This window comes from Brassica oleracea, chromosome C2 (genome assembly GCF_000695525.1).
Source record: "Brassica oleracea var. oleracea cultivar TO1000 chromosome C2, BOL, whole genome shotgun sequence".
NCBI lineage: Eukaryota > Viridiplantae > Streptophyta > Magnoliopsida > Brassicales > Brassicaceae > Brassica > Brassica oleracea.
The window spans coordinates 21,344,131-21,360,585 of record NC_027749.1 but is presented as its reverse complement, the minus strand read 5'-3'; the positions used below and the strand labels follow the sequence as shown (position 1 = coordinate 21,360,585).

Below are 16,455 nucleotides of genomic sequence, written 5' to 3'. Positions count from 1 at the left end.
TTTGGACAACTTCTGATGTGGGTGATTCCAATCTTGACGCAACATATATTGTGGGTGTTAGAGATAGAAAGCATGATTGTTAGAATACCATCAAAGAAGGAAAAAGCAGTTGACGAAATTCTCCAGCAATCGATGCCATTATTAAGTGCCTCGACAACCATTATTTACTGCTTCAGTTATAAATGTTTACCGCTTTGCGTTACATTTTGATTTATATGTCTTTTTGCATGCAAGTGACCTGTTAAAAAATATGATCTATAGATAATGCACACACTACCTGATTCAAAGCACTCTCGCTATGTTTTCTACTAGCAGCATACCTATATATATGATTTATGATTAATGTCACTAAGAAGCCAAAATAAATGGGGCAGGAAACCTTGCTGTGAAAATATTGGATTGAAAAAGGTCCATGGATCATTGGATTGTATAAGATCGTAGACTCATAAATTTCTTTCTTATCAAATGGTAGCCAGTGACCATTGTTGACCATTACTAAAAAATACCAATTATTTTAAATAAAAATTCATATAATGGTTGTTGACCATCAAGTTTGTTATAATACATATAATATTTTTTTTCCTAAATCTACAGATCACTATTTTTTAATATAACACATCTTGCCATAAAAATCACTAATAAGTTGGAAATAAAATTTTGGAGCTAAAATCATGAAGATATTTATCTTCTAAAATATGGTAAAACGAAATATAGAAAAGCTCAAAAAGAAAAAAAAACATTATTACATTTTTAAAAATAAATTTTCTTTTTTCAAATAGATTATTATTCTTTGTATTAAAATAAAAAAATTAAAATATCATACATTTATTTCAAACATTTAACTTTTAGTATCTATTAAATCATTTTTTTTTCTCTTCACAACAAAATAGTGACAACAAGAAAAATTACAATCTATATACACAAATATTTCTCGAACCAATAAAAATATTTAGTTTTATTGAAATAAATAATTCTAAACAATAAAAATATCACAATTTTTTGGAATTGAGAAAATATGTCTTTCCTTTCTTAGTTTAATAGGAAAATAAAATTAATTGAAAATTACATCTAAAGCATTAATAAAACTAAAAAAAAACAATAATTCAGTGTTTAATTATTTTAGATATATAAATTAACAACGTATGAATTTTAAGTCATAAAATATCTATTTTCATTGTTATTAGTGTTTGCACTCTAATACTTTAAACTTCATCTTATAATTATATTTGCAAAAAGCGATAAATATGTATTATATATATTTAAAAAGTAATACAATAGATTAATTTAAACTAAAATTTATATAAGAAAACCGGGCGTAGCCCGGGAAAACCACTAGTACAAAATAAAAGACTTAAGAATGAGGTGAAATCGATGTGGGATGAGCCCACAATTTACTACTTTTCTTTGCTTTTTCGTCTAAAATTCATATGCCAGCAAGTCAGTAATAACATAATACAAAATCAATAATAGACTTTATGATATTTGTTTTTAACTAGTGACACAATAGTAAAGGCGCTTATAAAAATGTTTATATTCCAATTTAAGTAACACTCAGCATCGATTTTCGAATTTATTAACACTTAAGATAAGTAGAGATTTTGTTAGTATATGTGAATGAAAAAAATACTGGTTAAGTAGATGTAAACATTATTGATTCTGACCAAACTTTTTGTTATATTGTTATTTGTTAGTGTGGTTTAGTTATGAGATGGATGACTTCGATGCATTTAAGAGATCCCGTGGGTCCATAAAAGTTGGTGAGTCGGTGTGCCGATTATCTCGGGGGACTTTATAGCTAAAAATGTGTTCCGATGTCAAAGTACCTATCTGGCTGTCTCTTTCGCCGTGTCGAGACTGTCAATAAATCGTGACACTTGTCAGTCCATTATTCTTCAGACGATAGTTCGTGATCATAACCCATGTCTTACTTTATTCACACTCCTGAACATTTTTTTAAAACACCAAATCCCATTTATATTAATAGAGAAACATTAAAAAAATTATAACCTAAAATTTGTAATAATTAAAAAAAATATCATGCTAAGTTATCATGTAATTGAAATGTTAATTTTGCTTACACGGCGGTTTGAGAATCAATTGAGAATTTTGGAGAATTTTGTTAGTCAAAAATTAAATTGCTAGAAAATGTTATATTATATAGTATGTCCATTATGGACTATTCATTTACCAAATTAAAATTATTATATATTTTTTCCTTAAATAAAACATACGGAATTACCTAATGTGATTATGATATATATGACAATTAATGATTTTAAATAATAAAAATGTGCTAACAATAAATATAGATATATTATCAGGCACGGCTCTGCCTATGTTATATTATATAGTATGTCCATTATTTTAATGATATAGTATGTCCATTATTTTAATGATATATTATCAGGCACGACTCTGCCTATGTAGAAAATAAATATAGCTACGATACTAAGTGGTTTTGATCAAACAAAAATTAGAATACTAAGGGAAGTTTATGACATGTCATTAAATATGTGAATATTATATGCGCAATTCTCTCGAATAGACATTTTATAAGTTTTTGTCACAAAAATAGATCACAAAAACTAAAATGACCAAAATAACATTTTTTATTTTGAAAATTTTAATTTTTTTTTAAAAAAAATTTGAAATCCTATCTCCAAAACTCCACTCTTCAACTCTAAACCCTAAACCCTAAACCCTAAACATTAAACCCTAAACCTTAAACTCAACCCCTTAACTATAAACTCTAATGTATAGATTAATTAACCTTAGGAATATGAATGTATATTTATTTATTTTTATAAAACATTCAAGTCTATTTTGATCATTTTTATTTTTAAAGTCTATATCTTTCGCAAAAAAAATTTTAGGTGAAATTTCTCATATAGTCTCTTTGTTTTTTATTCTTTGCAACATTACTTTTCTGAATTTCTTTGGCGGAAGAATACAAACAGTTTTAATGAAAAGAAAACAATATTGACTAACTATGTTTTAGTTTGCACAACATTTTGAGTCCAACTTCATATTCCACTAAATCGAAATTGACTAAATGATGGATAGATTTTAGCAAGCCTATTTAATTAACCAATTTGAAATTAGATTCAAATAATTTAACTCCACTGATAAAATCCAATAAATTAAAATTATTTAATGCATAATCAGAAATTCAAACAGTATAAATATAGATATAGTAGGGTACAAAATGTGAAAATCATCACTTTAAAACTATAAAGTATTTATAAATATATTTCAAAGTACGTTTATGAAACTAATCATATATTTTTAAAATGTCTGTTAAAATAAAACTTAAAATATTACAAAATGGCTCAGTTAAACAGATTATTCTTTTTAATTTTATTATAATTAATATATGAACATATGTTTTTTTTAAAATTAGTATAAGTTTTATAAATTAACGTAATACATATTAAATTTTAAATAATTATTTTCTTAAACTAAAATATTATAATTCCGTTCAAAATTAGAATCATACATTATAATACGGATTAAACCTATATATTTCAGTTTGTGTTGAAATTATTCTTCATAAGCTCAGTCAACTAATGTATTAACATCAAAGAAAAGGAAAGGATATACACATAAAAAGTAAAAAAAGAAAAGTTAAACTTTTACATGTAATAAATGATAGTTCTAACAAATTAGATGTCATCTATAAAAACAATTGTGTTTATCAATTAGAATATAATCCCGCGCTTTTAAAACGCGGATTAAAATCTAGTTCATTCTATTAAAATGGGTTAAATTGCCTAATCATTCTCTCAATTTGTTGGACATTAATTTCACAATTATGGATATATATCGCGGGCCAAAATTGAATGTGCATGTGACAATTGGTTCGTTTTTGCAGTTTGGAATTTTGTGCAAGTGCGAAGCCCATTCTGAACAAATACTATCTCAAAGCATTCATTTGCGTAACGGAGAATATATTCCTCGCAAGTTCAAGTAATCAGCAACTTATGAACGGTACGAATTGTCAATACACATTGTCATTGAAATTAAAAAAAAAAAAAAAAAAAATAGTGAATTGTATTGGGTTTTACTTATTGTAATTGATTTTCTTTTGATTTCCAAAACATAATCATAATACTATTATATTACATATTGAACTTTATTTTCTAGAACGAAAATAAAAATCCAAAACTTAAAAAATCTTAGCATTAAAATTTAATCTTGAATATAGGATCTATTTTTTAGAATTCAAGAAACTTAAAACCAAAACCCAACCAAATTATTTTGTGAACTGTATAATGGAATGACCATTGACCAACCTTGCTTTTGACATTCTTAGCTTAAATGTTCTCATAATTTCAATTAGAATTTTCAGAACCTTGCATTATATTAGTCTTGCAACTAGTAAGCTATGTGTTTTGGCGTAGTTTTCAGTAAAATGCTCTTAACAATACATAAATGTAATCGTTTGGCATTAGTTGGAAGAAATTTAAAACTCTGATCAGACAGTGTGGTAGCCAGTCCCTCCTGTAACACTAAGTGTGTTCTCTTCAAGGCTGACCAGATCAGCCGATAGGGTTTATAAAAAAAAAATATAATCTTGAATAAATGTAAATACTAAACAAAGGAAAATATCATAGAATAATTAATCACAACAAGAAGCATATAATAATAATAGGGGTCATAGCACTGCCTCTAGCCTGGATTTTCAAACGAGCCAAACCAAATCAACGAGAAATTAAAAACAACTAAGAAAGAGCCAAAGCATATAATAATGCAGCTACACAAGTCAAAACCAAAGCTTTGAACGGCTTCAACATAGCAGTGGCAGAAGCGGAAGGAGCAGCCTTCCTGCCCTCTACAGTTGGAGAAGGTGTAGTTTTGGGGGTGGTACCGTCACCACTGTCACCGCCACCGTCTGAAGAGGCTGCTGCACCTACGTAGACAGAGAGCTTCATGCCGCCGGCACAGTGGCCGGGGATAGCGCAAATGAAGTAGTGAGAACCAGCTGTCTTTAGAGCTATGCTTGTTGTTCCGCTACTGTCCGAAGAAATTGAGTTCCCCAATGTGCAACTTTTGTAGTCACTTTCACTCACTTCGTCCACCGTGTGACCCGCACCGTAGTTGAACACTATTATGCAACACAATGTACACATAGATATATATTAAAACTATAAATATGATTTCTATTGTTTTATTTTGAGTGACTGTGAAGATCGTACATTTCTCTTTTTTTTTATAACGGTGGTATGATTCCAAAAATTTCTAGACCCGCAGGATCTGCGTTTTCTTACCATTTAAGGGCTTCTGAATGGCAAAGGGGATTCGAACCCATGGCGGTATTCATATCTATGAACTTTTTACAATTAGGCAAAGACCACTTGGTGGTTCATTTCTCTATACTGAGACTTTAACTATGTAAATTAATTATTTTATTAAAAAAAGATTTTTTCCAACGGAAATCGAACATGTGACCTTTTAAATTTCTTTTAGGTGATCCAAAAGTTTAAAATAGTAGGCCAACTCTTCGTTGGTATTTTTGTTTTCGTTTGCAAGGTACACTTTTCTAAATGAAACACGATTTAAGTGTTTTCATCAAACTAGTTTTTCTTTTATTAATTATAAATGCAATCATTAAGAAACAAAAATATTGGTTATCCTCTTAGTGTGATAATTTCACATGCAAATCAAATGCATATATTAGCATTTGACATGCATATATACGAGAGGCTCTATAAACTATACATACCGATTGTATCGCCAATGACATAAGGTTTTCCAGTAGCCAAGGAGCTATAGTCCTTCCCAACCGACCATTCGACAGAATGAGTGGCTGAGGAGGCAGGTGCAACGACAGTGAAGAAGATGATGGCAATGCAACCAACGAGTGTACTCAAGTTTGCCATCTTTTTTTATGAGTGTAACAGTATCTTTAATTGAAAACTGATGTGACTAAGGAAAATCCTTGTGAGTTGTAAGCAAATTTATAGAGAGAATGGAACCAAAGGGTATGTTGGAGTTAGTAAAGAATTAGGTCCACTTACCCTCCAACAAATGTTTTCATCATTTTAGTTTTGAAATTATTTTTCATATTTTGGAATAAATACTTGTTCCTCCTCTCCTCTATAGCTTTAAACATACTCAACAAAGGAAATAATGCTAGACCCCAAGAATATGGGTCATGGGGTTCGGTGACAGATCATAAAGTCACATTTAAGGGTTCTTTGTAAAAAAATGATGCAAACTAAAGTAGTCACGATGTGTCATCAAAAATTCAAAATCCCTTAATGATTCAATACAATTGACCAAACCAAAAGAAGATGAACTAACTTTTCTTACGAGCAATCACTGAGGCTTTGCAACAACTGAAATCGAGTATGTGACGTTAATTATTTTCCTTAAATAATTTTCAGTGATAGTGGATATGTGACTCATTATGTCTTACGAGTTCTAGACCTCGAAAGCTTGCTCCACTACAGGCCTAAAGCTGATTCCTTAAAACATTGTCCTAAATTTTACAGGGTTTAAATTTTAACCCATTTTGATTCACCCTATCATTATATAATATTTAAATATAAATAATTTTTTAATTTGATCGATTATGCTAAATTGAAATTTTTCTTCAAACCTCAAAAACCGCAAAAACTTAATTTTGTTTGGTTATGCAAAATCAAGTTTTCCGCCAAAAACAAAAGAATCAACTTTTCCCATCAAAACCGCTAAACTGAGTTTTCCCACCAAAACAAAAAAAATCGAGTTTTTCCGCTAAAACGCGAAATCAATTTTCCGGCCAAAAACGCAAAATCTAGTTTTTCCAACAAAACCAAAAATCAAGTTTTCCCGTCAAAACCGCAAAATCTAGTTTTCCCGCCAAAACCGCAAAATCAAGTTTTCTCACCGAAACAACAAAATCGAGTTTCTTCCGCCCAAACCCAAAAAAAAAAGTTTTCCCATCAAAACCGCAAAATTTAGTTTTCCCATCAAAACCGCAAATTAAGTTTTGCCCGCCACAACCACAAAATCGAATTCTCACCTAAACCGCAAAATCAAGTTTTTCCACCGAAACTGAAAAATGAGTTTTCCCGCCGAAACCGAAAAATCGAATTCTTGCTGTTTTGGTGGAAAAACTCAATTGTGCGGTTTTGGCAGAAAAATTTGATTTTACGGTTTCTGCTGTAAACTCGACATTTGGTTTTAGTGGAAAAACTCGACATTTGGTTTTAGCGGAAAAATTCGATTTTTGCTATTTTGGCGAAAAAAACTCATTTTTTGCTGGTTTGGCGGGAAAACTCAATTTTTCAGTTTGGGCGGAAAAACTTATTTTTAGTTTTTGCGGGAAAATTTAATTTTTGTGATTTTGGCGAGAAAACTTGATTTTCTGTTTTGGCGAAAACTCGATTTTGCGGTTTTGGCGTGAAAACTTGATTTTTATATTTTGTCGGAAAAGTCGACTTTCAGTTTTGGTGAGAAAACTCGACTTTCAATTTTGGCGGGAAAACTCAATTTTTAGTTATGGGGGAAAACTTGATTCTTTTTATTTTGGCAGAAAAACTCGATTTTTGTTTTTTTTTTGCCTGAAACACGATTGCGTATTTAGCGGGAGACTTGATTTTTGTGGTTTGGTCCGAAAATCTCCACTTTTTGGTTTTTGGGGAAACTCGATTTTTGCGATTTTTGCGGGAAACTTGATGTTTGTAGTTTTGTTAGAAAAACTCGATATTTTGTTTTTTTTTGCGGGAAAATCGATTTTGGCGATTTTGGCGGGAAACTTAATTTTTGTGATTTTAACGAGAAAACTTAATTTTGTTGTTTTGGTGGAAAACCCCGGTTATGATGGTCAAAAGTGGGAAGAGAGCAACGAGTGATGATCATATCACATCTTAGGTTTTTTTTTATTTCATGCTTAGAAGTTAAAGATAAAAATGAATAAAATAGACTTTTCTATTTAAATGAGATAAACCTAGTACCAGTCATAGCCCTGGATTAAAACAAGGTTAAAATATAGCTGAGCTAAAATAGAATTATGTTTATATTAAACAATAGCGGGTTAGGCCCTAGCCTGGATTTAACATCCCTCACTACAGCTGATTTCTTAAAACATTGTGTACCTAAAATTTAACTAGTATGACAAAAAAACAAAGGAGGTTTTTCTTTTCAAAATCAATTAGATTCTGATTCGCGTTTTAAAAGTGTGGGATATTTAATGATAAAATGTTTTTATTAAAAATGTTACAAATATTTTTTATTTGTAAGAATTTTTTCTATTTAAAAAATAATAACTTAAATCAATGCTTTTAAACCCGATCCAACCCGCCGGTCTAATCGGTAAACCTGGTGATCCGATATGTAACCTAGTTTGAATTTTAGGAAATATTAAAAATCCAATAAATTCTGCAAAAAAAAAACACTAAAATTTGAGGCTAAGCGGTTGAACCAATGGGTAACTGATATGAAACCCAATATTGTAATAATTGTATGTTCATATGAATATAATTATATAAAAATAAAAATAGTATAATTGGTTATGTTTTATTTTAAAAGATTTAAAATTGAAATGAGGTATAATTAATATTTTTAATTTGTCTAACATTGATTAATGCTTATTTTAATATGTTATAATAAAAATGATCAAAATTTTTGGTTTAGTTTATTTTGTATTTGATAATTATTTTGTATGTCTCATAGAATAACCCACAAAACTTTTAACCGTAAAAACATCAAGCAAAATTTGTAATAATATAATCAAATTTTATAAATATTCTAATGTAATCTATTTTAAATAGAAATATTCCACCTATTTAAAAACACATCCTATCGTAGTATACGATTTTTTTTATTCACTATGGTAACAAAATCTTTCTTTGGAAAGTATATAGGAATTATGTATGTATACTACGTACGTGTAAATATAAATTTAGCAGCAATCAAATATTAATTATTTTGGTCAAAAATAATTAATGTTGTTACATAAATATAGGAATGACATTCCCATGTAAATATCTATAAAATCTAAGGGCAGGATCCTAATAGGGATTCTGCTTTAATAGTATAGACTTGGTTAAAATTTGCGCCTTACGCGAAATGAATATTATATATAAAAATTATTTTATGTAATATATGTTTTTTATATATTATGAAATAATAAATATATATTGAATAATTATAAAGTCAATAATTATTACGTATTTAATTAAATTGGTGCAAACATATAAATAAATTTTATTAATCCAAACGATATATTTTTTCTATTTAATATGGTAAATAATTAAATATAAATGATATTAACACATATATTGTATATATTTTTGTATTAATATTTTTTTCTATTCATATGGTTTTTTTTATCATTTGTATCTTTTATAGTAAAAACTTTAAATTACTGATAAAAAAAAATTCACTTGGATTAATAATTTTAGTAATTTAATTAATTTTAAAAAACAAAGTTGTCAATATTTATTCAAAGCTTTTAATTATCAAAAAAAAAATTCAAAGTAAATTTCTAAATTATAATATTTTTATGTGGTATATAGTTTAATTTAAATGATATATATATATATCTCTTAATGTTAATAATTATTAAATGAGACTTTCGACTTATATGATTTTGTTGTCATTTTAATTTTTCATAACAAAAAATTTAAATCTTCGATCACAAAATTTGAATGTGAAATTTTTAACAGTTTTAGTAATTTATAGTTGTTTTAAATAAAATAAAAATACAACATATAAAGAAAAATTTAAATTTTATTATATGGGTGACTAATTTGTTTTAATAGTTTAAAATTAAGCAAATATGATAGAAGATACACTAAGTAGGGGTTATTGGTTGTTGTATTTTAATGGATTTGAAAATTCGAACTAAATCTAGTGTTATTGGTTCTATGATTTTCAAATCTGTATTAAAATCATGTGTTATTGGTTTAATGATTCATAAATTTTATATCAAATCAAGTGTTATTCAATCGTATGGATTTACTAATATATTTGATTTAATAATAGATTTGAATGGATTTGTTTGGATTTTTTAGTTAAAAATACAAAGACTCAAATCCGAGGGAAAACCTCTGGATTTGCATATTTTACTTGGATTTATAAATACTATATGGATTTCTAAATCAATCAAAATATATAAACCAATAATCAAATTTTTATTATTCAAAATCATTAATTGTCATATATACTTTAGCCACATTAGGCAATTGCGTAATTTCTATTTAAGAAAAAATAACATTAATAATGAATGTATGGTTAGTTTAATAAAAAAATTATTATAAATTTAGATGGATCAACATTTTTTTTCTAAAGATTTTAAAAATTATTTTATTGATGACACATGACTATAAAAAAATGGTATAATGTTTTTCAATTAATATATAAAGCGATTCTATGCAAAATGTATACTTTTCTTTGAAAAATGTTTAACAGTGCAATAGTCATACTAAATTTAATATGTAAGTTACTAAAAGGTGGTGGTTTGTTTGAAAAATGAAATTAATCTCACCGAAAGCTGCAAAACAAAACATGGATATGATATGATAGTGACCCTGCAACTAATTCCACTGGGCATGGGACTGCCTACATAAAAGCAATATATCAACCAGACCATGATTCATGATTTTTCCTAGGCTTTTGCAAGAAAACTCAAAAAAATTTTCTTCTTCTTCATACTATAGACCTGCTTTTCTTTTCTTTTCTTTTCGTTTCTGAAACCAGACCGTAGTAGACTACGTGCCTGTTTTACTGTGGAATTGGGTATAGTGTCGGCCCATGAAACTTGTTTAAAAAATTGTTAAGATTCTTGAAAAGAAAAGAGATTTCATTACACAGGAAATATATCTCAGCAACATAAAATGTATATTGAAAACCAAACTATTAATATTTACTGCAGCAAGCCAATTCTTGGTAAAACAGTAGTTTTGGTAGAACGATCTTTGTAAAACGAGTTATGCATATTGCAATTTGCAAATGAGAGTGAAAAGTTATAATCTACTATTTACGCATGTCTATTTTCGTAGTTAAGTTCGAATTATAACAAAGCAACGATACTATTTGTCCTGGTCTGATTTCAATATTTTTTTCTTCTCAATAGACAAAAACCTTAGCGGTTTAAAGTGAACATTTATATCATATTTTAGTTTGTGCTTGTTACATGCTATATATATCACGTTGTGCCACTGCAAATGTGTGATATTAAAATCAGATACTTTTCAGGAAATTACTAAACTATCAGATGATAACCCGCACGCGTGCATGGAGTGAGTTTTTATAATAATGTTTATTTATTAAATGGTTTTAAAATTTTGCAACACTACAATCTTTATCGATTATAAAATGACAAATACAAATATTGGTCTGCTAAATATATCATCGTTTAATTATTTTTAAGACTTCATATGCACAAAAAGAAATTAAGTTTTGCAGCTAACACAAATCACCAAAATCAAATAGGCAACATCGATTGTATAATGACAAAAGGGAATTAAGTTTTCTGCTCTCGATCTGTTTACTATTGACTCTGCATAAGTGATTTTATTTTCTACCTCTATAAAATTATGCTTTCGTTCTCATCTTTGTTTCATTGATATGAGTTAATTTTTTTTTTAACTTCTTCTATGAATTCGGTGAATTACATAAGTGTCAATTTAAAAAAATGGACATCTCTAAAAATTAGTTTTACTCCAGATAAATATCTAAGAATCAAAATTTTGAAAAAAATCACCGCCAAACTATATTAACATGTTAGTGTTCAAATCTAATATATCAAGTTGTTATAGAATATAAGTGCAGACTCGAAAAATAAATGTATGTCTAGTATATATTCACCAGCTGGGTCTAAAAATCATCTAATTCTAGAACAACAAAACAAATTATTTATTTCACCAGTTCGGATAATATCTGAATCCGAACGGGTAATATTAAAACCCGAATAGATATCCAAAGATAACCAAACTTAAGTATACTTAACCCAATATTTCTAGTTTACTTCTCTTATTTTATCCAAAATATTTATATTAATGATGCTTATTTCTCAAAATTAGATAATATAGATATAATTATGAACAAAATCATTTGCTACCCACTTAAAATACTTATCAAGCTCGTTTTTCTTGCATTAACAAAAATTGCATCAAAAATTTTCAAAACAACAACTAAATTAGTGTCTTTCTATTTTAAAAGTTTTTCTCCAAACCTATTAATAGTTTAATCTTTTAAAAATTAGAAAACCAGTTAAGTTAAAATATATTTTAAATACAAAAAACTTAAACAATGAATAATTTATTTATTTTTTCTTCAAAATTTAAATATCTAAACCCGCCCCAAAATATCTGAACCCGAACATAAACACCTGAACCCGACTCGAAGTATAGAAATACTCGAACTGGTTCTATACCTTTATACTGAAATACTCGATACGAACCCGAACGTGTATCAGAACGACACACAATATATGTTCATTTATATCTTGCTTGAACAAAAAAAAAGTCAAACCATTGATCACAAAATTTTCAATGTGAGACTTTTACCATTTTTTGTAATTTATAGTCGTTTTAAAAAATTCAAAATATAACATATAAGAAAAAATCTAATTTTTTTTATTAGATGCTTAATGTGATTGTTTAATTTATTTTAATAGTATTCAATTAAATAAAAAGAGAGAGGTTAGAAAAATTGTTATCAAATATGTATTATTCATAATCATTAATTGTCATATATATGTTAACCATATTAGGTAATTCTGTAGTTTTTATTTAAGCAAAGAAAAAATATTCTTTTATATACTACTAACTAGGATAAGACATGCGCCTTGCGCATGGTAAATTTATATGAAAATTATTTAAGAAATATTGTATGAAAAAAAAATATATATTAATGATCGAATTAATATATTTGGCTCTTAAACAATTTTTTAAAACTTTTTTTGTTAATTACATAATTTGTTTACTAATGAACTGATCTCATTTTTAAAAATATTTTAGGTCAAAAAATTATTTATCGCATAAAAACCCAACGTTTAGGCCGAAGAATCTCATGCCTACTATTTGGTTACAATGAAACTATGTCAGCTCGGTTTTATATCATGATTTAGTAATTTAAAAGTTAATTATGGTTATGAGAAGTTTACGTTCACGTGCCAATCCTATCTATCTTTGATATTTTTCTCATTTTTGTGTCATTTTGGTTATTGCTCGATATAAATATTGATTTTTGAATTTATTCTCATTTCTTTCTTTTATTTTGGCCCGAGATTTAGAAAATATTTAAGATTCAAAATTATTAAAGAAATACATATTTAGGTTAAAATATGCGCCTTGTGCAGAATAAATACTTATTTTATATTTTTCTGCATATTATGAAATAATAAAATAATAATTATATATTACATAACTAAGAAATCAGTTACTATTATGTAATAAATTGACTTGCACATATAAATCAAATGACCGTTCTTGTTTATTCGCAATCATTTTAGAATAAATAAATTAAAACAATCAGTCTTATCTATCGTATATGATATATAATTAAATTTAAACGATACGAAGTGTATATATATATATTAACATAAACACTTATTAAAATAAAATTATTTATTTATATGATTTTATTATCATTGTATCTTACTATAGAAAAAAATTTAAACATTGATCACAAAAGTTTATGTGAGACTTTTAACAGTTTTAGTAATTGATACTCGTTTTGAAAAATTCAAAATACAACATATACAAAAAAATTTAAATTTTTAATATATGATTAATGTAATTGTGTAATTTATTTTAATAGTAAATAATTAAATAAAAATGATAGAAAGCATACAAATTATTAACAAATCTTCATTATTTAAAATCATTAATTACTATATATATCATAATCACATTAGATAATTCCGTAGGTTTTATTTAAGGAAATAATATATAATAAATAGCCACCTTGCTTTAATAAATATCATATGATATTATATAGTTGATATTAAATGTTTGTAGTGAGATATAAAAATAGAATTGGACCAACATGTTTTTTAATTTCAATGTAAGGCTGACACGTATGACTAATTAACTATCTAATTGATTGACACATAAGCAAGATGTTTTTTTTTAATTATTACAAAATTGAGGTTACATCTTTTCAAATGTTCCTCAATTAATATATAGGGGATTAATTTGATAGTTAGTTTAATAAAAAGCATATAATATGTTTATATGGACCAACTTATTTTTCTAACAATTCTAAGAATCATTTTCGTGATGACACGTGACTACGAAAACATGTTGTAATGCTCTATAATTAATATATAAGGGATATATTTATATATTATAGTCTGCCGAAGGCCAACAAAGGATAATCATTACTTAAGTCTTCAAAAGCCAAAGAGTCAAAAGCTCAAAGGTAATATATGGCTTTCATGACTCAGACTCACCACCAATTAAACAATTAGAAGATGCTTCAACTTGTCACAGAACAAGTCAATTACCTAAGATGAGAAGACATTTTCATCTTCCTTTCTCTTGAATGTGAAAGAAACACCAAAGATAAAATCAAACCATCTTCTACATTGTCAAAAACCGAAATTTCTATGAACATTTCAGTTCTCACATGCCCTTGCAAATTCTCTTGATCTTAGTTCCTTGGGCACCAAGAAACAATACCATTTTTCTTTAATGGCCAAGAAGAAACATAGAAAGCTCTTCCCAATATTAGCATCAGAGACAAACAAAACATTTGATTGCTCGATAGGAATCTGTGACCCGGTTTGCCCTTATAACTGTTATCAAGAACCTGATTACTACACCATATCTCCACAGCTACCTCCATGGTCATCTCCACAGACGATCAGACCACAATCTCCATCAATCTCAGCCGTGTATCAACCATCTCAAGACTCTTCATCATCCTTAGGCGCCATAACCATCATCGCCGTCACCGGTGCGGTCTTAGCCATCCTTCTAACCGGTTTCTTTCTTGTAGCCAAATACGTTACAAAGAGCGTAAACCGAGTCAACCTCGAAAGTTATCAGTCCCAGAGAGACGGCCACGACGGGGCAATAGATGAAGAGTTTCAAGACACGGAGCAAGTAGATCATCCGATCTGGTTGATCAGGACAACAGGTCTGCAACAATCGATCATAAACTCGATCACGATCTGTAGTTACAAGAGAGGAGATGGCTTGATAGAGAGAACAGACTGTCCTGTCTGTTTAAACGAGTTTGAAGAAGATGAGAGTCTTAGGTTGTTGCCTAAATGCAACCATGCGTTTCACATCTCTTGTATTGACACGTGGCTTAGGTCTCATACAAACTGTCCTTTGTGTCGAGCTGGTATAGCTATCAGTACTCCACGGTGTTCTGGTCCGGTTGATGTACCTCCCGGAGGATCAGGATCTCGTGATGTGGTTGATGATGATCGTGGAGAGATCGAGAATGATGAATCGGGTTCTAAAGAGACGTTGAGTTCAAGTAACACAGATCAGAGTTCAGATGTACGGATTGAAATTGGAGCTGTAAACGAGGTTAACGACGGTGGTGGGTTCGAAACAGAGGCGGATGAGCAAGTTAGGGTTTTGGGGGAGTATATGGATTTAAACGTGGGAGACGAAGCAAGCTGCTCCAAAGAAAACAATGGCCACAATGTGGAGCCAAACGGAGAAGAAACAGAAGATACAGAGAAGAGTCAGGCAGGCATGTCGATGAAGGCAGCAGGAAGCTCATGCTTCAGTACAAACAAGAGTTCGGTTTTTCCAGTGTAGGAAAGTCTCTAATACCAAACCATTTTTCGAATACATGAAGAAGAGAACATAAACAAGAATGCACAAGTGCATATGTAAATCCATATAAAAAAAAGGCAAATAAACACTCTTTTTCGTTTTCTTTTCCTCTCTTGTGCTCGTGTTTAATGGTTGCTATAGAGTTATTTTTGGTTTCGTACCCTAGCGTGAACCTCTAGTTTTACCAACTAATAAAATTTCATTATTTCAAATTCGATATCTTTTAAAAAAAGAAACAGAGTATTGTCAAGTTATATTATGTTTTTAAAATAAAAAAGTAAAAAAAAAATAGTTACAGAAAAAAGAATTTAAGAAAAAATATTTTTAACGTCATCAGCAAAACACTAATGGTATGAATGGTGACCAAGGAACGACGAGGAACAATGCATTCTCTAAAGTTCCTAAAAAATTCACCATTCACAAGAAATAATTTTTCCCTTTCATTCCTTTTTCTGTATAGAAATAAAGAACAAAATCATTCCTCTCATTCCCTTTCATTCCTTTTTATGTATATAAATAAAGAACAAAATCATTTCTTCTAAATTTTGAGAATGAACACCCGTTCCTTTACATTCCTTCTATTTATTCCTTTACATTCATTTCCTATTGATTCTTCTTGTTTCCAGAATGGTCACGAGTCAGACCCTAAGGGTTTGACTGATAACCATCATAGGAACAACACTACAAGAAAACACGCCGAATTCCGACGGAGGTTCCGACGGAC

At 28.7% G+C, this 16,455-nt stretch overlaps 2 protein-coding genes across 2 annotated transcripts; one reads left to right on the top strand and one right to left on the bottom strand.

Moving 5' to 3' along the window:
- Positions 1–4,578: 4,578 nt before the first annotated feature.
- LOC106325206 (blue copper protein-like) lies at positions 4,579–5,944 on the bottom strand. The gene is made up of 2 exons (XM_013763236.1): positions 5,723–5,944; positions 4,579–5,104 (listed from the first exon to the last, which is right to left on the bottom strand). Exons 1-2 carry the CDS (start codon positions 5,877–5,879, stop codon positions 4,722–4,724), a joined length of 540 nt encoding a protein of 179 aa, XP_013618690.1. The 5' UTR covers positions 5,880–5,944; the 3' UTR covers positions 4,579–4,721.
- Positions 5,945–14,410: 8,466 nt separating this feature from the next.
- Positions 14,411–15,860, top strand: LOC106325440 (RING-H2 finger protein ATL54-like). The gene has a single exon (XM_013763486.1). It carries the CDS (start codon positions 14,628–14,630, stop codon positions 15,711–15,713), a length of 1,086 nt encoding a protein of 361 aa, XP_013618940.1. The 5' UTR covers positions 14,411–14,627; the 3' UTR covers positions 15,714–15,860.
- The last annotated feature ends 595 nt before the right edge of the window (positions 15,861–16,455 follow it).

Coding starts and splice junctions, on each gene's coding strand:
- LOC106325206 (XM_013763236.1), bottom strand. CDS start 5,879: ATGGCAAACTTGAGTACACTCGTTGGTTGCATTGCCATCATCTTCTTC. Junction 5,105..5,722: donor TGTCATTGGCGATACAATCG/GTATGTATAGTT, acceptor GTTGCATAATAG/TGTTCAACTACGGTGCGGGT.
- LOC106325440 (XM_013763486.1), top strand. CDS start 14,628: ATGGCCAAGAAGAAACATAGAAAGCTCTTCCCAATATTAGCATCAGAG.